Source organism: Colias croceus, chromosome 8, assembly GCF_905220415.1.
Source record: "Colias croceus chromosome 8, ilColCroc2.1".
Taxonomy (NCBI): Eukaryota; Metazoa; Arthropoda; class Insecta; order Lepidoptera; family Pieridae; genus Colias; species Colias croceus.
In genome coordinates this window covers 8,399,976-8,426,209 of record NC_059544.1, presented here as the reverse complement: position 1 = coordinate 8,426,209, position 26,234 = coordinate 8,399,976, and the positions used below count along the sequence as shown (strand labels likewise).

Genomic DNA, 26,234 nt, shown 5'->3' with positions numbered 1-26,234 from the left:
GGTAATAGGTTTGGTCTACTCGAAGGTGCAGTCTACTTGGTCTACTCGGTAATAGGTATGGTCTACCTACTCGGCCTACTCGGTGAAGGTGAGGTCATGGCGACATATCCAAGGGTGTGGTTTTATGAAACCCCGGTAAAATGAAATTGTTCGAACGGTTCGGAACACTGCTTTGTGTAGCGCATGTCGCGTGCCGAGTAGGTAATACCTACTCGGTTGCCGCGATACACGCGACATGCGCTACACAGACCAAAAAGTTTGAGGCGATGTAATAAAAGTTTCACTTTAATAAAACTGTCAACAAAATCGTAAGTATCGATATTTTTGGGAATTCAATAGAAATAGCCTAAGAACCTCCATCAATTATTGAATGTGGACCCATTTTCCGAATATTGTTGTCCTCTAGAATTGTGTTATTAATGAATAGTGTAGTCACGAAACATTCAAATGATAATGCGTGGGTTTTGTTCTCTCTTGTTTGTTTCATCATGTTTATATAACAGGGATAGATAATTAGGTGTATTCATTGTCTAAAAGAATATGAGAGGTATGATGCAATCAATAAAGTTTCTCGTATGCATACGTTATTTTGATACCAGCATTCATGTAGCTTTTATATAACAAATCACAAAAAAATATATTTAATAATATTTGTTAATGGTAAGGCTGTGTAGAATGTAGGTGTCAATATAAGTTTACGAAAAATAAACACACCGATAAAAAACATACACACCTTAATCGTAGAAAAGGTGCGAGATCTATTCGATTCGATCTATCGTTTTTCCAGGTAAAAAACCTTATAAATGTTAAAAGTAATGTATTCTTGAATGGTGTGTTTATGTCAGGAACATACGAGCCAAAGTACGTCCCTCCGGTCTGATGTTTTACGAAAAATGCACAGAATTTTGATTAAAATAAACATAGTCAACCTTTTAAACGTACTCGCAGACCTTTTACACCAGTTTAAACTACGTTTAAAGCTACTACGAGGATATAATAAGCTTTAAATGAGCATGACCACAAGCTTCTACGAACTCGCTCCACTGAAATAGTGTAGAATGAAGTTATTTTTAATTTTAAACAGATTAAACCATTTAGGACTTTCAGGTTATTACATTAAAATTTATTTTAGCACGAAACGTAATTGTGTTATAATTAAAATTACAGGAAGAGATTTTGCTTTATATTTATGAAGCGTTCGAAGAAATTATTTAATAAACGTGTTTGAAATTTTTACATTGTTTTTGCAAATATAATAAATATTAATAACAACACAAATATTTTGTGTTACTGAACGTTACGAAGACGGAAAAATGTGTATTTTCTATAAAGTTTTTTCAGAATAACATTGAATTTAGTAGTTATCTTCGTTCTCAATGCGATGTCGGTTGTTTGAAAATAATCTGTATCCTACGTTTTTCGCGTACAATTGTGGAAATAATTTATTAGTTTGAGAGGTAATTATGTGAGAATGAATAGTTATACAGGTTCTTTTGTAAGATAGTTGAAGGTATACGCCTACAGGATATCAGATGACAGGACGATAATAGATAGATGTATGTTTTTATAACAATATACTCCGTAAGCAAACAGCTTCCCTCGAGACTTCCGTGTGTTTTTCTCTGAATACACATTTGTTTAGTAGATACCAGACGTATTTTTCTATTGTACTTTTTTAGTTTCAGTTTACTTTTATCTTCTTTGAAAGAAGCTTTTTAATATAGCGGGATTATAATATATATGTCAGAATACATTTATCAGTGTTGAATTTTGTATCTAATATCTATCGTGTAAAAATACGCGTGTAATATGGCATGCTTCGAGTAAGGTACTGCCTAATTTTAGTGGTCATAAGTATGTACCTACTTAAAGTTAAATAATCCATAGGAAACTATATATATGAATTCATTTCAGAAAGATGTAAAATCTAATAATAGTATAATATTATCCATTTGTATGTATCCAACAATTGTATGCCAAGGAAATTAAGAAAGAGAGTTACACGCTTTTTAAAAAACTCACGTACTTTTAACATAAAAACATTAAAAAATACTCAAAAAATAAATATATTTATACCGCTTTTAGTTTTTGTACTAAATCAAGTTGTAATGTAGACCGTAATGCTACTCTACATTTTTCACTTGAAACTATGTTTTTCATAAAACATTCATGGATTAAACTTAAAATTAAGTTTGGACTAAATAAAGAAAAATGTTGTGTGGTTTTATGAAACCACGGTAAAAGTGAAACTTTTTTTCACACTATAGACATTTAACTAAAAAAAATTTTTCGAATAATATTCCATTAAGGGTATAAAAATCGCTTTATCAATCTTAATTTTATACTTGGAAAATTGGAATGATAATGGGAAATAATAAAATTAGACGTCCTCTAACTAATATTTTTATTCAACTCTGTATTATCTGTATTCATTTTGGTCTACTCGAATGTGCGGTCTACTTGGTCTACTCGGAAATTGATGTAGACTACTCGGAAATTGGTGTGGTCTACTTGGTCTTCTCTGTGAAGGTGCGGTCTACTTGTTCTACTCGGAATTTGGTGTGGTATACTTGGTCTACTCGGAATTTGGTGTGGTATACTTGGTCTACTCGGTGAAGGTGCGGTCTACTTGGTCTACTCGGAAATTGATGTGGTCTATTGGTGTGGTATACTTGGTCTACTCGGTGAAGGTGCGGTCTACTTGGTCTACTCGGAAATTGATGTGGTCTACTTGGTCTATTCGATAATAGGATTGGTCTACTTGGACTAATCGGTGAAAGTGCGGTCTACTTGGTCTACTCGGTAATAGGTTTGGTCTACTCGAAGGTGCGGTCTACTTGGTCTACTCGGAAATTGATGTAGTCTACTCGGAAATTGGTGTGGTCTACTTGGTCTACTCGGTGAAGGTACGGTCTACTTGGTCTACTCGGTGAAGGTGCGGTCTACTTGGTCTTCTCTGTGAAGGTGCAGTCTACTTGGTCTACTCGGAAATTGATGTGGTCTACTTGGTCTATTCGATAATAGGATTGGTCTACTTGGTCTACTCGGTAATAGGATTAGTCTACTCGAAGGTGTGGTCTACTTGGTCGACTCGGTAATAGGTATGGTCTACTTGGACTAATCGGTGAAGGTGCGGTCTACTTGGTCTACTCGGTAATAGGTTTGGTCTACTCGAAGGTGCGGTCTACTTGGTCTACTCGGAAATTGATGTAGACTACTCGGAAATTGGTGTGGTCTACTTGGTCTTCTCTGTGAAGGTGCGGTCTACTTGTTCTACTCGGAATTTGGTGTGGTATACTTGGTCTACTCGGAATTTGGTGTGGTATACTTGGTCTACTCGGTGAAGGTGCGGTCTACTTGGTCTACTCGGAAATTGATGTGGTCTATTGGTGTGGTATACTTGGTCTACTCGGTGAAGGTGCGGTCTACTTGGTCTACTCGGAAATTGATGTGGTCTACTTGGTCTATTCGATAATAGGATTGGTCTACTTGGACTAATCGGTGAAAGTGCGGTCTACTTGGTCTACTCGGTAATAGGTTTGGTCTACTCGAAGGTGCGGTCTACTTGGTCTACTCGGAAATTGATGTAGTCTACTCGGAAATTGGTGTGGTCTACTTGGTCTACTCGGTGAAGGTACGGTCTACTTGGTCTACTCGGTGAAGGTGCGGTCTACTTGGTCTTCTCTGTGAAGGTGCAGTCTACTTGGTCTACTCGGAAATTGATGTGGTCTACTTGGTCTATTCGATAATAGGATTGGTCTACTTGGTCTACTCGGTAATAGGTTTGGTCTACTCGAAGGTGCGGTCTACTTGGTCTACTCGGTAATAGGTATGGTCTACTCGAAGGTGCGGTCTAATTGGTCTACTCGGTAATAGGTTTGGTTTACTCGAAGGAGCGGTCTACTTCGTCTACTCGGTAATAGGTTTGGTCTACTCGAAGGTGCAGTCTACTTGGTCTACTCGGTAATAGGTATGGTCTACCTACTCGGCCTACTCGGTGAAGGTGAGGTCATGGCGACATATCCAAGGGTGTGGTTTTATGAAACCCCGGTAAAATGAAATTGTTCGAACGGTTCGGAACACTGCTTTGTGTAGCGCATGTCGCGTGCCGAGTAGGTAATACCTACTCGGTTGCCGCGATACACGCGACATGCGCTACACAGACCAAAAAGTTTGAGGCGATGTAATAAAAGTTTCACTTTAACAAGTATAAAGTTTTATAACACTCATCGCAAAGGATAAACTTCTTTTTTAATTGTTGTAAAAGTGGTTATTTCGCAATGTTCTTGAAGATTTTATTTTAGTTCGTCTATTTTAATGTACAAACAAGATAGAGGAGAATATTTAATTCGAAAACTTCCTTGTAAAATAAGATAATAAATAGAACCAACCTTCGTTTGCCTATACATTACATAAATGATATGGTATCAGAAGCTTTTTAAATATTTACAACCCTAGAAGATATATTTAGAATATTGTAAACAATAATTGACATAAATGAAACGTTTTAAAGAAATCGAAAATCGAAAGTATTCTCAAAACTTTGAATATATACAGACGTAATAGTTACTTCCGGCGAAATTTAACAAACAATTATATCTGGGTACACCGTCAACTGACAAAATAAGGACACAAGTGATAACTGCGTTAAAAACAACCGTCTTCAAATTGCACTTGCAAAAATGCCCATAAAATAAAAACTATTGGGCCTATCCGAATAAAATTTTTATGGGACCAATTCGACACCATCCCGCATCGAACAAAAAAAGAATCACGTAAATCGGTTCAGTAACCTCGGAGTAATTGGTGTACATACATAAAAAAACATACCGGCCGAATTGATAACCTCCTCCTTTTTTTGAAGTCGGTTAAAAACAGTCACAATATTATAAATACACCAACCGTCTTGCGCTAGTCTAGCTGTTCGAACAATTCAACGCTATAAATCAACCATCCCGTTTCTGACACTAAATTCCAATAACACGTTTGTCCACGGTCAAAATCCGCTACGTTTGTTACGTTAGGAAATGAAAATCTGTTACAATACGTCCCAAAAGATACGGCCAAGTGGAAGATAATATATCGACGGTTCATTGAATAAAACGTCACATCGTTGGGCTCGAACAGCTATCACATTACACGGGATGGATGGGATAAGAAAGTTTTAACGTATCGCATTTTGAATATCGTTTATCCTGCTTAAATTATATGGAAAATAGTGATAGTAAAACGAAGCGGAATGATTGGATACAGTCATATATTCGATAGTGAAATAAGTCGGGGTATGCAAGAGCGTAATATATTCATTAATAAACGAAGGTAGGGCAGGCAGTATACAACATGATTTAGAGGAATCATATAGTGTATAACCGTATTCGTACTTGTCCGCGAAGAACTGATCAATGAAACAGATAGGGAACGCAATGGTGATTGAAATAGTTGGTGAAGTTTCCCTATAGAATAGTCATACTTAATCATTACTCAATCCTATACGGGAATACAAACACATGTTTTTACTCCAATGTATCCCTACAAATATCTTTTTATTCTAGTTCATACATCTCTATTTTATCATAGCACAATATTGTCACCGTACAATATACAAAACGAACTACAAGTGAATTTTGCATACAATTTGAGTTTTGACGACGCGAAATACAAAATTTTATTCATATTGATATTATTTTCTCACGTTACCGCCCGAGGCGCTGTATTAAAATGTTTTAAAATGAAATTCTCTTTCGCATGAGAGTAGGTGAAAAATCTCATGCTTAGTCCTCAGGTGTTGTGGGTGTCAATAGGAATACATAATTAAATTCAGTTGTATAGAAACATAGTATTATCCTGTGGAAATTTTTATTTCATTTTCATTTTCCTTTTCAAATATTTAAAGTGAAACTTTTATTACATCGTCTCAAACTTTTTGGTCTGTGTAGCGCATGTCGCGTGACGCACGATATGTACGATAATTATCGTACAAATACGATAATTTTTAGTTAACCCTTAGCTGGTATCGCTATACTTGGCCAATATAACTGGTATCAGGGGTAAAAAAAGACCCCATGAGAAAATTAAAAAAAAATTGATATAAAAACAGGTTTTTTACTTTTTAATACTCTTTTATTAATTAAGTAACTTTTAAAGTAAGCATTTAACGACAATATAGTGCTCTATAAAGTAATTAACCATACTAATTTTTCAAATCAAATTATATCTTATTTTTGGTTTAATTTTAGTGATGTTCACTTTGAGATCCATAAATTCTACAAAAACTAAAAATTTACATAAAAAATATTCTAACTTTAGTTTTCTTATATAGTCTAAATAATAAAAAAATAAACTTTTATCAAAAAACATAGAAAACAAAAAAAATGACAACTTATATGTCCAGTAACAAAATTCTTAGTAAAATTTCTAACATTTAGAACATATGATCGCTGTTCGCCAGAGGTATGACTAGCTGCTTCTTCTTCATCATCATCTCCTTCGCTGCTACTATCAGTACTTGAAGTTGAGGAGTCAGCTTCTAATACACTCTCTTCAAAACAAGTAGCTATCTCTGCTTCCTAACAATCACTTATTTTTTCATCATCACTTGAGGTTTCCGGTTCATTTTCTTCTTTTTCGTCATCTAATAATTCAGCTATTTGATCGTCAGTCAAAAAACTCAAAAAATAAAGAAAATAATTTTAGAATAAATTCAGACAAACTTACACAAATCGGGGTAGTATCGGGGGTGATTTTTGACCCCAGCAGTGTACGTACCTCGGCTCCTTGTAACAGAAAAGTAACACTTGTATGTCGTCCGTCTCACGCCCGAGATATTATGAGATTAACTAGATGAACAAGAGTATAAGTTATAACACTAAAGAGTTATGACCAAAATTTCGTTGCACTGGGGTGATTTTTGACCCCCGATACCAGCTAAGGGTTAAATGTCTATAGTGAGAAAAAAGTTTCACTTTTACCGTGGTTTCATAAAACCACACAACATTTTTTAACTTTGCGTCGTTACTAGGTATTATATTATTATGTGGTGTAGAGTAGGCACGATGCAATTTTCTATGTGAAAGCCTGCGCAAAAAAAGAAGTATGTAGTTATTATAAAAATACGAACCAGTAGTTCGTGTAATAAGCACGTTACTGAACCAACAATTAAATAATATTATTTCACTTCCACTTAACGGAAATTAGGTTGTGTTTTTAATAAAGGTTGCGTTTAGAAGCTACATACGACGACTGGCTACGATATAGACTGGACATACCTCAAACGAACGGTGGTTCTAGCTAATTAGTGCTAGTTGTTATAATATTATTGTTATTGAAATTATAGAGATATGATTTGATTATTTATAAACTACTTTAGTACAAATTACGCTCTTTATTTATTGCTTGGCAATTATTTTTTTCATGCTTTCAAGTTAAGTCATAGATTTTACATGAAAATTTATTTAATCATTTAGGTTAGGTACTTGATAATTATTTTAATTATAAGTATTTTGTGTTTAAGTTTTGTGTATATTACAAGATTTAACTCTAGAAGCAATTGAATCCAAAATACCTAATTAATTCTAGGGGATTAATCAAGATTAGAGTTTATGCTTAAAACCTGTACATGTATTTTAGTCCCTTAATTTTAATATAGATACCTATTTTACTAATCATTAAATGAAAATTAATTAGTTTAAATTTTAAACTATTAATAGCTAATGTGTATTAGTAACTAGCTGCGCTCCTCGGTTTCATCCGCGTGGCTCTGCTCCTGTTAGTCTTAGCGTGATGATTTATAGCCTAGCCTTCCTCGATAAATGGGCTATCTAATACCAAAAGAATTTTTCAAATTGGACCAGTAGTTCCCGAGATTAGCGCGTTCAAAGAAAAAAAAAAAAAATTAAATCTGTAAGAGTAAGTACATTCAAGCCACAGATAATAATCATACCATACCATCTTGTTACAGATCTATTGAGATGTGGTGATCAAAGGCAAACAATGACCAGTCTCAACTTTTGAATGTCATGTGAGAACTGCAGGAAGATACCGAAGGGGCAATGCCGCCTTTCCGCTTTTGGTCTCTACTACTTCTACTGTTTATTTTTGAAAAGGGTAAGCAATTAGGTATTTTATTAGAAACATTAATTGGATTCCGTATTTATTCCTTTTATATTTAACACAGTGTACGACAAATTTATTGTTATGATTATAACAAATTTTAACAATAAAGGAAAATTAAAAAGACAAAGTAGCTACCACAAGTATACGGAACTATGTGTGCTAGCCCAAAATAATTAATATCAATATTACATTACCCTTTATAATCACAATCAATGAGAATTATTCAAAGCCACAGGGCAATTATTATCGTTCACATCGATTTAACATTGCACGTTTATATTATATATACAGAGTATAAAATATTTCTATTTTCCAATTTCAAAAGCGTGTAGATAAAATCTTTAATACCTACGTCGCATGTGGGAAGAAATTGTGTTTAACATCTTTTTCTGTATTTTTCCAGCTTCAAGTACATAACTCACGGGCATTTAGCCCACGCGCATTTCAAACATTAACACAAAGAAGCCTATTTTTGGTTTTCATTGATAAAAGCGGGAAAATGTTTTGTTATGTTTTGTGAATGGTTCATTTCGAAGAAATGTATCAGCGCTGGGTGTTTATTAATTTTAATAGACGACGGATTAAATCTTCGTTTTACATCAATAATTTATTGATGGTAATTTGTATCAAAGGAAACTTAATATTGTGATACCTAATTGATATCTGAGGCTAGCCAATTTGAATAAAATCAATGTCTTAGTTTGAATAAATGTTTTTTGAAAATTTTTATGAAAATTGTTGTTCACTTAGTTTTGTCAATAAAACTTAAATAATTGGATTATTGTTCTTGGAAAAAACTTTGATTTAGAACATTACCTTTCATAAAAATCTTAGTAATTCATAAAAAGGAATTAATTGTATGTAATCATGGTACCTATTATGTCTACGATTTCACAAGTAATCTCAAAAAATACCGAATGAAGCTGGACATAAAAAGGACCGGGGATATTTTAAACCAGAAAATAGGAGACGAGAGGTAAATCCTACACTCGATGTATATTGAAGTAGGTACATACATACGGATCTCTTCAAATGCTAGCCTGAATTAGACCACGCAAATTGTCGAATAAATATTTATGAGAATTGCAGCAAGGCCGCGGGGAAATGCTAGTAAATAATGGAATTTAATTATGCATATTGGCGATACGTTTCCAAATGTGTAAAATTTTATTCATTCCATTCGACATTGTTTGGTAAATACTTCGTGTGTGTTTAATTCGAATGGATTTCATTGAGCCGAATAGCACGAATCTGACCGCAAAAGTGTTTCGTTTATTTAAAATTATAGTTGTTATTTGTTATATTTTTCGTGAGAGATATTTAAAACGTTGTATTAAATTATTGAAATGACAACGTGAAGCAATTATAATAATATGATAATTTCAGTTCAATTCATGATTATTGCTTTTAATTTGAGTAACGCCACTAGCAGTATAATATAATCTATATAATACGTCTAGGCTTCCGCCCGCGGCTTCGCCCGCGCAATCAAAGAAAAACCCGCATAGTTACCATTCCCGTGGGATTTTCGGGATTGCGGCATTTTCCCGGGATAAAAAGTAGCCTATGTCTTTTCTAGGGCATCAAAATATATATCTTCATACCAAATTTCACGAAAATTGGTTCAGTAGTTTAGGCGTGATTGAGTAACAGAAAGACAGACAGACAGAGTTACTTTCACATTTATGATATTAGTATGTATAGTATGTATATTAATAGCTAAGAGTCGGTGTTAGACTTATATTATATTGCTGTTGAATATTGCACGCCAATATTTTGCGAATTCTAACAGAACTGACCCCCTAGCCAAGTAGATAATTTATCTACAGCTTACGTCAATCTCATACATTCGTAGTCTATTCTATTGAACGCTACGCTAACAGAAAGCCACTTGGCTAGGGGGCTGATGTTTTATTTATCACTACTTGCATTGAACGAGAGTTCAAATTAACAAAAAAATAGTTCATTTATTTATTTTCTGTGACACAAGATTAACTTTCGATCGTACAAAATATTAAACGGAACCAATAAATGCGACTATTATAGGCATGTCGGTTGACATAAAGATAAATAAAGCGCGTGTTGTATGTATTTCCTGTTTGTATTTCAAGAGATACAAACAGGAAATACAGGTGGATGGTTAACTTTGTTTTTTATGGGATGAAATAAAATTTATAAGACTTTATTAAGCGTTGCGCTATTTTCTGAATATACTCAATTATTATGTTATGAATTAATCATAATTTATTAAAATTAAATGCGTCTATTTCCTTTCTTTCTTCGATACGAGTACTTCGCAGTTGAAATCGTGTTGTATTGCTAATGAGATTTTTCTTCTTAAAACGTCAAAGAAGAAGTTAGCATTTGTTCTATTCACGTACTGTTGGGATTGAAAAGTTAGTTGGGATACAAATTTTAAATTGGATTTGTATATTCGATGGGATCGCAGGCTCGGGAAGTTTTCTAGATAATTTATGTATAAAATAACTATTTCCTTAATTATTCATGTACGTAGTTACAGAAATACCTATCCAAGGGGTGTTTTGATAATATATTTTATTGAAGTGAAACTTATTTATTTGCGTTGAGGTAATATTTCAAGGTCGCGTCATGGCAATACCGTCACGTCATGGAGCAAGGCGACGATTTTGGTATTTTGTATCTTGTCAAAGAAGTTTCACTTCTGACACGTGTGCTCGGCAATTTTAAAAAATTATAAAGCCTTTCCTGAAGCCTAGTACTGAAGAAGATATTCTCTTTTCGTTGCAATATAAAATATATAGATAGAGTATATAAGATACTAGATTTGTGATATTTACATAAAATATCTTCAATTCTCTTGAAACGCCCTCAATTAAATATTATAATGCCAAGATCCATCCATTATAATATGTGTGGGCTGATCATTTTAAGTATGTCCCCAAGGAGAAAGTATGTTTCTGAGATTTGAATACGAAATTGAGAACTTTCTTACGATAGTTTTATGCATATTACATATTTATGGAAACCCCTTAATGGCCATTGAGACTTGTCTGGATCACTGAAAGCTCCCTTTTGATATACAATCCACGTTAATATTTAAGATTATTATTTATTTCTAAGTACTATTTATTATCATATAAATTGTAAATTTTCGTTCTTTAGTTTCTACTAGGTATATTAATTATTATGCTACTGTGTACCTATTATATAAATTTAAGAGAACAAACATACTATTAAATTTAATAAAATAACAGAAAATCTTCCCCTTAAGTGATATTGAGAAACAAGGTTCATTAATTACAATGGAAATGAAACGGACGTTCAAATCGGAAGACTTCAAACTCAAAGTGGTGAAGGTACCGCGCCTCTATCGCTCGACGAGTCATTATTTTAAATGCTATCGTGGCAATGGTAGAATACCTGAATAACAAAAAAAAAATAAGTAATAGATGTGTATTTAATACTAGCTGCTCCGCGCGGTTTCACCCCCGTGGCTCCACTCCTGTTGCCCGTAGCGTGATGAAATAATATAGCCTATAACCTTCCTCAATAAATGGGCTATCTAACACCGAAAGAATTTTTCAAATCGGACCAGTAGTTCCCGAGATTAGTGCGTTCAAACAAACAAACTCTTCAGCTTTATAATATAAGTATAGATAATTGTAATTGTTACTGTGTCAATGGTGAAATACCTGCTCTTAAATAAAGTAAAAAGACAGATGTGTCTTTAATTGTATTTTAAATGTTATACCTAATACAAATACTTAAATTATTAAGCTTATACTTCCCATGGCTGTGACCGTAAAACCCGTTCCTCGATCAGATAGTTAAGCCTCGGACGCAGGTGTATTTGGGAAGCTAAATCACTCAGTAGAAAATATATAAAAGCCCTACGAATAGGAAATTATTATCTTTCTTTATAACAAAAGACATAAATCATCAGTTACCACAACACACAAATGTAAACACGTTTCTTTAAGTTTATAAAGTATATTAAGTTACGTTTGTGTTTAAGATATGCTTTATTTAATAGATATTTTTAAAATCGTATTCTGCCACATTACAGCCTCGTTAGCGCCATTATTAATAAGACATACCTATTAAAGGCTATAAATATTCCTATCATGAATAGTCCAAAACAGAAGAAAAACTCGTTAAATATTTCCCAAAATAACATTTACTGACCATTTTTAAATCCAAACCATGTATTTCTAAAGCTTATTGACTCCAATTCAATAGAAAATCTATTAAGCAGGTAATTGAATCCCGAAATAGATATCAGCAATCGACGCCAGTAAAAGTGGATAGATCTTTAGACGTCACTTGCATAAGCTCCAGTGTGCCGGAAACCATATCGTGAAAACTAATCGAGCGGTACGAAAAAATGTGCCACGCTTCAATTTAGTACCGATTGTTGTGTATGCCGTTGTAGTTTTTGTGTTTTGATATATTGGAGTTTGTGTAATGTAAGAAATTGTTAAACATGCAACTGTTTATTCCGTGTAAAGGTGATCTTACTAGACTTAGGTACCTATAAAAAACTTTGAAAATATTATACGTATTGAAGTTGATAGAACTTACTTATTTAATGATCATTTAGTTTAAAAACATGAGAATTTTATTAATTATAAAGCCTTCTTACATGAAATGAGCGATCATTTTAAATATTTGAAATAACATAAATTGTAAATGAGCGCTAGATATATTAGACATTGTTACCTAATAATTTTCTTCGTTCCCTCTGCCAGGGACACATGTGGGTTAAATAATCCATCACCCTAATAAACAAGTTTGGTAGATGAGACATGTCTTCAAGTTTCTGTTTTTATAATGATAATATGTTACTGTCATCTCGATATTCTGTATGGAACAATGAGTAGGTAAATTTTGAATTTCAGTAGGTATGTTTAATTTTTGGCCGTACATTTTGGAGGCTACCAAATAACCGTATTTTAAATTAAAATTATGCTTCAAAACTCTTAAATATTTCCAAACATTTTCTAACAGTTCCTAGTACATAGTCAATATGAACTACATGAAAGTTTAATAAAAATGTTTAGTGTTCCCGGCATTTCCATTACAAGCAGTGCTGCCGTCGGTATGTTCGCTATCAACACAAATATTTCATATATGGTCAGTGGAAAGTAATGAAAAGTTGTATTGTCGTTAGACGATAAAATATACAGGGGAAAATGAAACGTCTTTACACTATTAGAATATATTACATGATAGAGTATGATAGATAGAGACACAAGATATTGAGAATCATTATAATACTTTTAAGAGTTATACAATTATTCAAATTACATACCCTGTGTAATAATACAACGTGTGATATACAATATATATAGAATACGTTTGGAACCTAGGCAATTATTTTTCTAGTGGCCTTGTTTATAAAATATATTTTTCATTTGTTTTTTTTCAGTTCGACTTCGTTTCTTTTCGGTATTTTCAAACAAAGTACCATTTTATTAAAAAAAATCAATACAAACGTTTTCTGTAGCTATCTATATATTCTCTTATCAAATATTATTTAAACTAATTCATAAAAATACACTCAAATACACATTCATCAAAAGTACGTAATTAACTATGACGTGTTTTGATGGAATGCAATTCAATGAAGGCAGTTTCCCGGAAAGCTGTTAGTTTTTGAAGCGAATACATAATTAATTTCGATATAGCTGCAGTGGGACTAATTCGTATCCATCTGTTACAAAGGTGCATTACAATAAATTATATTACTTATTAAGAAGGCGACACAAAATTGCTTTCTCACAAATGGAAAGAATATTCAGGTCAGAAGTAAGTGAGGCAAAAGAAATTGATATTCATGGGAAATAATGTTATTGAGTCGCGGAATTGCTTTTTATACAATTTCCCTAGAGATTGCTGCTGGCAATAATTTAGTTTAGTCATTTTTCAGTCTTAAAGTTTGTCGAGCAAGCTTCGATAGAATAGTTATATGACTTCCGATATCCCGAGGGAAGGTAAGATGTCAACTAATAAATTGATGTTTTCATAGCTAAATATTTACATACAAATGGTGAATATTGAAACGTTTGCGAAACAATAACACGAATATTACATGGAAGGCTGGTTCCAACTGCTGCTACGTTCGTTTGCAGTGTACCTGCCCAAATAAAAAGTAGCCTATAGGTAGTATTTTGTTGCTATGCTTCATACAAATCTAGACTTTGATTTAGAATGATATATATCTGACTAGATTCTTTTAGCAACAGAAAACGCAAGACATTTAGAGGACCATAGAAATGGATCATTTTGATGGAATTTTGAAAATTGGACGCGTATAAGGAAAAATCGAATTTAATAAATCTTTCATTAATCGTATCTGTCTTCGTCGTCATCCCCATTATTTTCAGGAAAAGTAAAAATCTTGCCCGAATCTCATGGGGAAGATGAAGTTGGACAAGATCTGTAAAAATGTATAAACCTAAACCTGTCAAATATATGAAACCAAGTTTTGCGACTTGGGTAAGGATAGCCGGACGGATAGAGATAACTACAACTTACTATATAGCCTACTAGACTGTAAGAACTAAGTAATTTCTATGTAACCTACTAAAGAAAAGCGAAAGTTTGTGAGAATCGATGTCTGTAACTATTTGATCTTGCTGAACTTTGGCGCAGAGACTGACTATTGTTACTATATTACAGCAATGGTTACTTTTATGTGTATGACAACTTCACTGGCGGAGCTAAAGGTATTTGTTAAATATTTAACATTTTTCTTCTTTGAACATTACTAGTTTTTCTACTTGTGACGCAAGGAATTATGAATAAGGAGATGCATTACATTATACAGATTACAGAGATAATTTGAACAGAAATTACCATTGTTTTGCGTTTTAAAAATTCCAGTGTAAAACACATTAATAATCTCTTTTGAAGTTATTTACAATCACAAACCATCGACGATAAAAAAGCACACAACAATAAGCTATAAATGCAAGCTTGTTTTTAATTTTAAATCCGCGTCAACTCAGTCAGCGACAATGAAAACAAACATCAGAGCATTTCCAAAATAATTACACGTCGCACATTCCTCGGTGACCTCTGAAATTGCGGTCTGCTCTGATTCCCTTGCATTTGTAGTGCTGATGCAATCGTTACAATACTCATTAGAAATAACATCTACTATAAGCCTACCTTTTTAATTATAGATACTTTAAACTACTACTCACGGTACTACTAGAGATAATAAAATACAGTTAATACTTACATTAATACTTACCTAATACTTACTTTAAGGTAAAGGTGGCTTACGATTGAATGTTTCGTTTTTTTGAAGTGAAAACTTCTTTAGCGGCGTTGGGTATAAAATCTTAAACTCGCGTCAGGACACGTGACCTGATCGAAAAAGCGTAAGACGGATGTTTTTTTTTTAGCCCTTATATTCCATGCATAAGACGGATACCATTCCAAAATATCAAACATGCTGAACGTTAAGGCTTTAATAGGGGCTAGCGACCTTGACGACGATTTACAAGGCGGGATCGGGAGACGACCGCGGAATTTACCGTAGTAAAAGTAGGTATAAAAATTATTAAAAAGATATTTGGATATGGAATGAAAATTTAAAACAACCATTCCCTGTGTTTCAATTTGATAAACACACTGTGAAAACACTACAATAATTGATGTTATATTGACTTAGCGTTTTGGTTTAAAGTCCAAAAATCGACCTCAGTTCATGATTTTTTTACAAAAAACCTGATTGTAAAATAAAAAAATTAAAACAACCATGCCCTTTATCATATTCGAAACTTTTATACATTTTTTTAGCAGTTTACCTAAAAATTATTTTCACAAATCACATTTTTCTGTTAAAAATTTGCAATCAGATGTAAAATGTATAAAAATATGACATAATAATATGTAGAGTTATTGATCATAATAAGAGTAACATACGTTGGTTACAATTACTACATTTATTTATTTTTATTTATTTATAACACTTCATTGTACAAAACAATATAGGAAATGTGGAACAAATTAATGAGGTACAAAAATTTTGCACAATAGGCGGCCTTATTGCTACACAGCAATCTCTGCCAGGCAACCTGGTAGGAAAGGAAATGTGAGAAGAATAAGGATAGCACAAAAGAAACAATACAAAAAGAAATAAATACATTATGGGAGTATATGAAGAAAATTACCTACAGCAGTCTTCAAGTTGACAACTAACCATCTAAAATACAAGTAAACAAATATTACGTTGAAGAAATATAAATCAGAGACTGAGAAAGCTATTTAATGAATATTAAAGATATCAATCTTTGGAAGAACAACAGATTTTATTAGATATTACTGTTTTATGACTGACAGGGACTTGTGATAAGCCACTACCGACAGAAGATACTAAAATTGACTCGATTCGGGTCTTTTATTTATTGTTAACTAGCTGACTCACGTTACTCTGCCTGCTCTCAAGAGAAATGATGATGAGAATGAATGAGTAAATTTTATTTTTATATTTTTTCTACATATTTAGTAAAAAGTACATAAACCCGAATTTAATAAGTTAAATTATTTTTCCTTTATGTTAATAAAAATATAATTTTAATTTATTTGTGCATGTATTTATAGGTTCATACATAAAATTGTGAAATGTCATTTTTAATTTAATTAATGATTAAAGTTTATTTCCATGAATTAAAACGTATTTTCCTCAATTTATACCAAGTATTAAAAGTTTAAAACTAATTTCGTGTTAAATTATTAATCCAACTAGGTATGCGCAGTTCTGTGAAACTATTCGAGGCAGCAATTTCACACGCTCACTGGTACACCGTGGCTTGCTGTGACAAGAACCCGTGTGTAGGATTATAGATGTAGTTATTTGAAATTTTATAGTTTAATTTACCTGTAAATAATTTTATTTTTACCGCAGAACGTGTAGATCTCTTGAAATAATCACATCATACCTCACATCTCTTGAAAAAAAAAACAACTTTTTGCTAGGCGAAATAAGAAAATTGAAAGAACTTAATCGCATCAAGTATAAATTGTATATCACATAATATTGTTTGTGTCTGTATTTAAATGCGTTGTTGTTCGAGCTTGTCATAAAAAAAAAGACTTTACTGCAAGCGTCCCATGCAATTAAAATAAAGGATTAACTTTGTTTATTTGTACAGTCCCCTTCAAAAGTGTTCCCTAGTCAGTGGATATTAAGTCTGTAATTTTTATTATCAACCCAAACATCTAATCAAAGAAATAATTACACATCTATCGTAACCAAAACAAAACGCCAATCATTCGCTTACCTGAATTCTATTGTTATTTTTAAAAGCATTTTTCCGCTTTTTCCTTAGTAATCCTTATAAAGCTTATCTGAAAACCGCTCGTATTTATAGTCACATCCTACGACGTAGTTGTGTATTTATAGTAACGTCTTCCGGCCGTTCGCTATTGTCGACTCGTGAAGCGTAGCGGACACCTACCGGACGTGAAATGATGTGATGTGACGTCATAATATACGTTGATAATATTACGAAATTTGCATGGATAGTGAAATGTTATAATAAACGTTTTATACTTACTAAATCTGCATTTTCCTATCAATGTAGGGATTGCTGCACAGACAAAGGCAACGCTATTTTTCTATTATTGGCACTTGGCAATAATCTTATTTTGCAATGGCTGCTTTCAAGTTCACAGACAGCTTTAATTCTATTATTGGTATATTCTTAAAGTACGTCTTACAAGGTTTTGTGTCAAATATGTTTTATTGTTAAAGTTGTCGTAAGTGATGCATTCGTTATCACAAAATCAATGTTTTAATTTATTTTAAACAACTGCATACAACAATAATACGACAATGTTAAAATGCATGCTTCATGTAAGTAGTTTTTATAACATATTCAACAATTCGTGACGCTAGCCAACCGTTTTGTCGGATGTCGTGGGTACCTAACGTAATAGTAACGTAACTTACCAATATTAAAAAGCCTAAACTACACACAAATAAAATGCAATTACTCTTTAATATACCTAATATTAATTGCAATAAGGAGTATCGTGGATATCATATTTATAATTGATTTATCTCACTATGCTATTATTATGATTTTAGAAAATCACGAGCTAGAGCTTAGGTACTTACTAGAGCTTACTGTGTTTATTATTAATTATATTTTATTATATTAATGAAAATGTAAAAAAAATATAATTTATTATGTAATTTATTCGTTTTATAAGGTATAATAAAGTAATGAAAAATAACCTTTATATTTTGTCATTACCTTATATTTCATTTTCTCTCAATCCATCCAGAACCTACTTACACAAAAAAGTTTTCCATTCGCAAGGTATTGTTCACTAATATAAGGGATTCGTTTACAAATACCGACGACTCTAACTTTCATCTTTCGCCACGGCTTGGGAATAAAAATCCCGAACACAATGGAGACATTGAATGCGTCCCCAAGGGTTTTAAATTAAATTGATAAACACAGGACCTCGTTCCACAAACAGCCAATTTCAAGTCAATTTTACCTGGGAGACTTTTTTCAATTTATCCCCGGGATGCTGTTATGATGAATCCCTTGCTCATTACAGGCGTATAGTTTGGTGAAATGTGGTTTAATTTGTGTTTAGGGACTTTTTCCACGGCGTTCGTGAATATGTTATTTAGTTAGAATCTGAGAAATAGTATGTACAAATACCTACACATTTTAAGAAGTGCTGTTTTATGATATTTTCGGTAACGTAATAGAATTAAAAATTATAAGAGCTATAAATTTATAAAGAATAGAAAAAAATTCGATAACGAGGCGGGACTCGAAATCGCCTCGATTATATGAGCTATTTATAGAAGCTTTTAATTGCAATAAGAACAAACAAAACTAAAGCTGTATTCAATGCATTCAAGAAGTTTACTAAGAATTATTTTCTTCAAAATAATCACACTGACACGATTAAAGATTTTAGATAGAGCTCTACTAATATGCTCTGCATAAATCAAATTGAAATCATTCCCATACGTACCTAATGTAAACCCAAAATTCATACCTACCTATATTTTACAAGCAAAAATTTTAATAAAAGCCAAATAAGTGAACGTACCAGCTGTTGCAAAATTGTAGCCAATGAAATGCAACCGTTTACTTTAACGGTAAATATTGATCACTATTGAAAACTATTGATGAAAACATTCCAATTTGTTTTTTGCGGTACAGTTTCTGTATTTATTTTTAACCGCGTATATCCATTTTTAATTATTACATGTGTTATTGAATACTGATATGGATTCGTTAGTTAACTCGTTGGAGCTCGCAGCTTCACTCGCGTAGTACCCAGATAATAAGTAGATAGCTTACGTAATTATCTAAACTATTTTCTATCTCTAAACTTAACTCGATTTATACAGGACCTAGTTTATAATAATATACTATACACGTTATAAAACATCATTAAAAGTCCAATAAAATTAATATTAAATTATCCATTTTTGTAATTATCATATATAGTACACTCTATATCTATTTAAATATGTATATTAAAATAATGTTTTAGCTTTGAACGCGTAATGAATAAATAAAGAGGAGTATATAAAGATAAAAGGAGTAAAATTATCATTCTGGCTTAGTAATAACGTAATAACGTAGACTAGACTTTTTATAAGGTACAAACAAAGGCAATGTTGCTCTTTCTCCTGACAAAGTTATTCAGTATTTTATACTCGTAATATAAATTGAACAAAAGAATTATTCTAACCATAACTATTACATTACCACAATATACAGGTAATAAGTTCTTGTTAGGAAGGTAATTCTTTAAAAATATTTATTGTGCTATTACTAATAATATAAAATATTATCTCCAGTTAAAAGTTTTGAAAGCTTCGCAAATGCAATGATGGTTTTGTAAATAGTTGTTTTGATATCAAATTCAATGTTCATTGTTTGGTTAGTTTTATTGAACTAACTTCGATGTAGAACTAAATTGTGGATAGTTTCATTGAGTCGATGAGAATCATTTTCATGTGGTGTACAAAGGTGTACAAATTAAAGCTTTGAAAGTGTACATAAAATTATGCAATTTGGTTTTAAAAATTGTAGTTATTGTTTGCAAGGGGCTTTGAAATATGCACATAACTCTATAAACATATTAGATACTCTTGTAAATACTACAGGTTTAATTTTAATTACAGAGTTTTTAATTAATATTTTAACGTTTGAGGAAAAGCAGTTTTATAGTGTGCATCCTAATCCTCGTGATTTCGAAGCCTTAAGAACTTGAATTAGTTTCAAATACCAGCTACCTTCATTATGAGCCACAAAACTTTTTGAATCAAAACTAGCGGGCTTCGCCTTACGCATTCCGAATTACTTTTACTTTTCTTACGGAATAAAGATCCTAATATTTTATTATACCGCCGGGAAGTAATGATATCGTAATAAATTAAATAGCGATTTCTATAATGAGTTTCCACGTGTTTATTATTAACACTTCATTATTTTTTTTATAATCAAAAGCCTAAGCAAAATAAATATAAAATAATTCGATTTATAAGCAAATAAAATTATATACGTATCACTGCTGATATTGTATCCACCTCATCATCACACACACTGATATTCACTAAATATATTTTTAATAAATAGCCACTTTTCCCTGTTTCGAATCAAATAAGAAAAAATGTAATTTCTCACTTGGTAAGGTAGAGACGTAGCTTTGTATTACTAAAATAATGATTTAAATACCTCGAATATGAGGAGTGTCTTCCCGTGACCATGCTCGCTGTGTAATTCAACACGTCGGAACAAATAGAAGTTATAAACACCAAATGGGGCGTAAAATACATTAAAAATCCTAAACATAAATATACAGTAACAACATAACAACAACTCGCGTAAAATGAAACAACAAAAAAAATATGTCTATCGAGTTGGTGTTGAGTTAAATCGTCGCAAACAAAATTCCCTTCTCTTTATAACCTGACACGAGCATAGTAAAAAGAGAGAAGTATGTTATCTTCGAACAAAGGTACATCGCGCCGTTTGTATACTCGGTTCCCACTCGGGTACTGGTAAATTGCTGTGAGCCGTCGGTGTTTGTTTATACGATTATTTAAAATATCAATGTGACGAGTGACAACCCTGCGCCTCTCGAGTTTAGGTACCCTGCGCTCCTAACCGCCGGGAGTTAGCCTACTTCTCTCTTTTTACTATGCTTAACCTCCATTGCCATAGGAACCTGTCAAGCAACAGATATCGACGTGAAGCTGGTTGCGCCAAGCTGGGTTGCGCGGGGCAGCTCAGCCACACTGCGCTGTCTTCATCAAGTTCCACCCCAACTGCTGTATAAAGTGGAGTTCCTGAGATCTGGTGCGAAGATCCTGCAGTATGTACGGGAGAGAGTACCGCCGTATACGAATTATACGTTCCAAGGTGGAAAGGTTAATGTGAGTAGGATTCTGAAATAAGTATCTAGATATAAAGAAGTGTTTAAGTCAGGTTTAATGGATAAAGGGTTTTAGTTTATTTGATGATACTTATATCAACTATTACCGTAGTGAAATGATTGATAATAAAAAGTACGATGGGAAAATAAATTAAAATCTCATTTGAAATTGACATGACGTTTTTGATAAGATATTTTCGTAGAGTCGCTCTATACTCTACCTTTTTAACTATACATTGATTTTCCTTAATAAGTTTTGTATGGCGTACGCCACGCTTTCATATTCTCTGTTTTATACATTTGAGATTACATTTTCTGAGATTACATTTTCCTCCCTAAAAATTATCGATATCATTCACACTTACCATAATGAAACAATTAATTTAACATGATAATAATTGCAAATTAAATATCTTCCATTGCTTCTAAGATGCGTTGATTCTCAATATAGCATTAAAAAGTGGCTTATATAAGCCAAATGATACACACGAATAAACACCTCTAATCAAGTGAGTTGTGAGAGCTATTGACTAAATTGAAGCTACAAGTGGAGCCCACGTCTGTCTCAAGAGTTGATCTTAATAAACGAGTCAAATGAAACGTGGGTGATCATTTTAAACAGTGCTATTAACTTTTTGTTTTGTTTTCTTATTGTTTATAATATGAAATAAATAGCTATATTTAGATTCTAAAGTATTTTTATAGAAGCTTCAGCACTGAAGCCACGAGTCGTATTATTTTATAATCTATGTTATCTACATTTCAACGATCAGTCGTTTTCGAGTAAAAGAGTTTTTAAATTACCATCCATCTTTTCGAAGAAACTTTCACGTTTTTAATAGTAAAGTTTCATCCAATATAAGTTAAAATAGCAAATAGCTTTAGCAAGCTAATTAACTTTAATTGTGTTTATACAAATAGCTTTTTGTATTTTTATTAATCACAACAGTTAAAACTAAAAAGCTTTCACATTTTCGTTCAAGACCGAGAGAGATGCTTCATAATAAATAGTCTGACAAAAACTGGACAAGAAGCATTCATTAAAAAGTAACCTACACAAATTTGCTTCCAGAGCCATTCAAACTGCGACCTTCGTTCGAGCTTTTTAGGGTTTTTTTTGTGTTGACATGAATACTCTTTCAGATGTCGCTTGTAACGGAAAACTCGATAACTATAGAGAATTTAGACCCGACCGCATCGGGGCTGTACTGGTGTGAAGTGTCCTTAGAGACTCCGATATTCACAGCAGCCTCCCCGCCCCATCAGCTGACCGTTGTGTGTAAGTTATCCATATTAATTGAGGGAAAACGTCATTTGCATTTCAATGATCTGTCTTTGACAAGTTTGGTTAGACAGGCGGCTAATTTTAGCATTATTATTCGTGGATATGAAAATCAACATACCTTGTTTACATTTATAAATCATAGTCTAATACGCATGAATATAATTTTAAGTAAGAAGTAATTCTTTTTCAAAAAATAAGTGTATCTACTACCTATATTATGTTTTTCCTTTACCCATTTTTCAAGAAATTATTTAGTACAAAATTAAGTGCTTTATGAATTCGTTAACTTGTCTTTATTTCAAAATTCAACAAATTGACATAATGCTGAACTCTATCTCGTATTATCTATTTATACTTTCACAGATTCCCAAAAGCACCCACCCATTATAACGTTCGGTAAGCCCGACGTGGTTGTCGGAGGCTTGCTCCGAGCCAATTGCACTAGTGCTCCTGCCGCCCCCGCGCCGAAACTCATCTGGTATATTGATAATGAAAAGGTAAAATACATCTCTATGATATTAAAGCTTATGTGGTGTTTTGTTAGCTATACTTACCTTGATATCTAAGTTATTATTTAATAACATAGATAGTTATTTTACTATTACGTCTCTAAACACTAGGTGTAATAAATTATCAGAAATACGTCTGTATTTTAATGCTATATGTATTCTTGAAATTAATATTGAAAAGAAAAGTTACAAAAAGATTTCGATTGCAAGGTAACATTAATTTAAACAGTTATAAACCTATACTCGTCTAGAAACATATATTAGGACTGTCTTTCCTTAGTTATAGTTTTTTCTCCGTCGTTTTGCCATCAGTCAAATCTCAGTCTGCCTAAAATACCATACATTACCACATAATAACTTAACAAACTTCCCAGGTACCCGAAGACGCGATAAAGTACTTCTCGTACCGCGTCTCCAGTTCCACTCGCACCAAGGGTGGTGGCTACAGGCACAGAAAGCATCAGCACCGCTACATAGCACCAGAGTTCAACTACACGGCCAAATACTGGGCACTCGTCAGTGAGTCCACTACGCCTTCCCCGGCCAATCTTACGAAGCATAGCAAGTGCACTTTGAAAGATGGACACGAGGAAGTTGCAAAGGTAAAATGGATGGTAAATAAATTTTACACATTAGAAATACTTTTGTGCGTGTTTTAATGTAGATTTTCGTGTAATTATTGTTTTAAGTGCTGGTGGAAAATAAAACAACAAATAACAAGTTTTTTTCATTCATTCACTGAAACTTCTAGACTGATTTTGTTGCTTACCATTTTAACATACATCGATGAAAATAATTGTAAATAGAATAAAATAACATACCATCTAATATCTCATCACGAGAATAAACTCGATATAAGTTTTCTTATTTATAACTTGACATTATAAATTTAGATTGATAAGGTCAGAATATTTCAGAGTACTTAGTGGAAACAAACAAAAAAAAAGTGGAGTAAACGCAAAAACAATTTCTTATAGCTTAAGAAAACCTACCCTAAACCACAGAATACATAATAGTAGCTAAACGCTACCTAAACTATACATATAATACGCCTTAATATTTAGATAAGCGAGAAGCCCCGCGAGCTAGCTCCGCCCCCCATATCCCTATGGGTCTCTATAGCGGAACTGCGAACACCAGCCCATGGACGCTTGCAGCTCACCTGCACCGCCACCATCCCTGATGAAGTGGGCCCGGGGGAGAAGTTCGCAGATATCAAGAAACAAACTGTAACAGGTATAGGCATTTTAGATAGTATTCAAATGGTGATTAGATAGATAGCATTAATGAACCTATTAGCAAAAAGTAGTCGTATATATCATATTTTTTTTTATTTAGTCGACATTTTGCTAATAGGTTCATCTAATTTTTGGGAATAGTTCGAAATATGCCATAAAATTATATTTCCAATTTCCAAAAGATCATTAAAATGTCAACACGTTCAAACTTACCAAGCCGCTTATGAAACTATTAGTTCGCAAAATTTTGCGAAGACACAGTAGAAAAAAGTTTGACGTAGAGAAAGCAGGCACTGAATGTGTAATACTTTTTGGCAGTTGCGGTGAACGAGCTCAGTTTGAAAAAGCCCAGAACAGAGACGAGTGTTGCGAACGGCACGTCTACGACGCTACAACATTTCAACCCACTTTGGCTTATCGGCTACGGTTTTCTGATCCATGAGCTTAGAATACCCCTTAACTAGTTTACTATTCCTTCGATGTTCTTAATCCTAATGATAGTGTTCTTATACTTTCGTCTCACTTTCAAGGTATAGGGTTGTCTATAATTTCGATTTAGATTATTTTAATAGTGATTTGAAAGTGAAATTGTGTTCAAGAATTTTAAAGTATAGATAATATATTCCATGGAGAAAGTTATAATAATTGTTTGTAGGAAATTTTTATCTTGATATATCCGAGCTTCCTTCCGGTCAATTACGCTTTTCGTTTACAGGGTTCCCTTAATTGTTTGTATTGCTTTTGAATCCAAGAAAATAATATTTCGAAAACTTAATATTTTTGTATAAATTGTACTTAATATAACAAATACCTATTTATCCTATTTACAAACTGGTTGCATAAACTTGTAAAAGTTAAATAAAAGGGTCAAGAAAATCGCCGATCATCAACAAATTATTTATTTATGATTATTATAAATAAGCCAGAAGTTGGTTGAAATATTTACACATGATTTCTGAAACATTCCTATTTATTGTATTAAAACTCATAAGACTGCATTATTTTGTTGTTTATTATTTATTTAATAAGTTAGGTACTTGTGTTATTTTAAGTTTATTTGGCTATTATAAATTAAAACACAGTATTTTATATACATAAAACACCTCTTCATTTGCATGCTTATATAATTTTTATTTTGAAACATTGACCAATGCAAAATTTAGTGTAATTTATATAGATATTTTTATATTTTAATAATATGCTTTTAAACATAATTTTCTTTTGTGTATTGTAAAGGTTGTGTCACAGTTGATATAGTTCAGGATACATCGCCCATTTTTGCAAGTGACTACCTACTATCAAGCTGATTTTCCGTTTGTAGCTTTATTTTGATGAGACACCGAATAATTTCGTGTACGAAACTCTCGATTGTGGTACAGAGATAACAAGGATAAAATTTTTTGATTTGATGGTTCTCAAATATTTATTACGCAATTTGTAGGACAATATGTCTGTTGAATTATATAAACAGTAACTAAGTGAAAACAAAAAAATCAGCTTGTTAGTAATCATTTATGATGACCTCATTATCGATACACTTTGGAAAGGGGGACTCTTTGAACCAACCATAGATTTTGTAGGACAAATATTTTTTCGAATAATTTAGGTAATTATCTTGAGATTGAACCAAAAAAAAAATTCAGTTAGTAATAAATATTTGAGAACCATCAAATC

At 32.6% G+C, this 26,234-nt stretch overlaps 1 protein-coding gene across 2 annotated transcripts in view; it reads left to right on the top strand.

Annotated features, from left to right (window-relative positions):
- The window catches only part of LOC123694032, a 54,363-nt gene extending 28,812 nt beyond the window's left edge, over positions 1-25,551 (top strand). The window contains exons 2-8 of one of the 2 annotated variants that reach the window (XM_045639325.1): positions 7,958-8,103; positions 21,318-21,529; positions 22,672-22,807; positions 23,177-23,310; positions 23,697-23,936; positions 24,387-24,558; positions 24,879-25,551. In XM_045639325.1, the coding sequence (XP_045495281.1) occupies positions 8,049-8,103; positions 21,318-21,529; positions 22,672-22,807; positions 23,177-23,310; positions 23,697-23,936; positions 24,387-24,558; positions 24,879-25,024 (1,095 nt within the window). In that variant the 5' untranslated portion in view covers positions 7,958-8,048 and the 3' untranslated portion in view covers positions 25,025-25,551. The remainder of the gene's footprint in view (positions 1-7,957; positions 8,104-21,317; positions 21,530-22,671; positions 22,808-23,176; positions 23,311-23,696; positions 23,937-24,386; positions 24,559-24,878) is intronic. The other variant, XM_045639326.1, reaches the window with a different exon arrangement.
- The last annotated feature ends 683 nt before the right edge of the window (positions 25,552-26,234 follow it).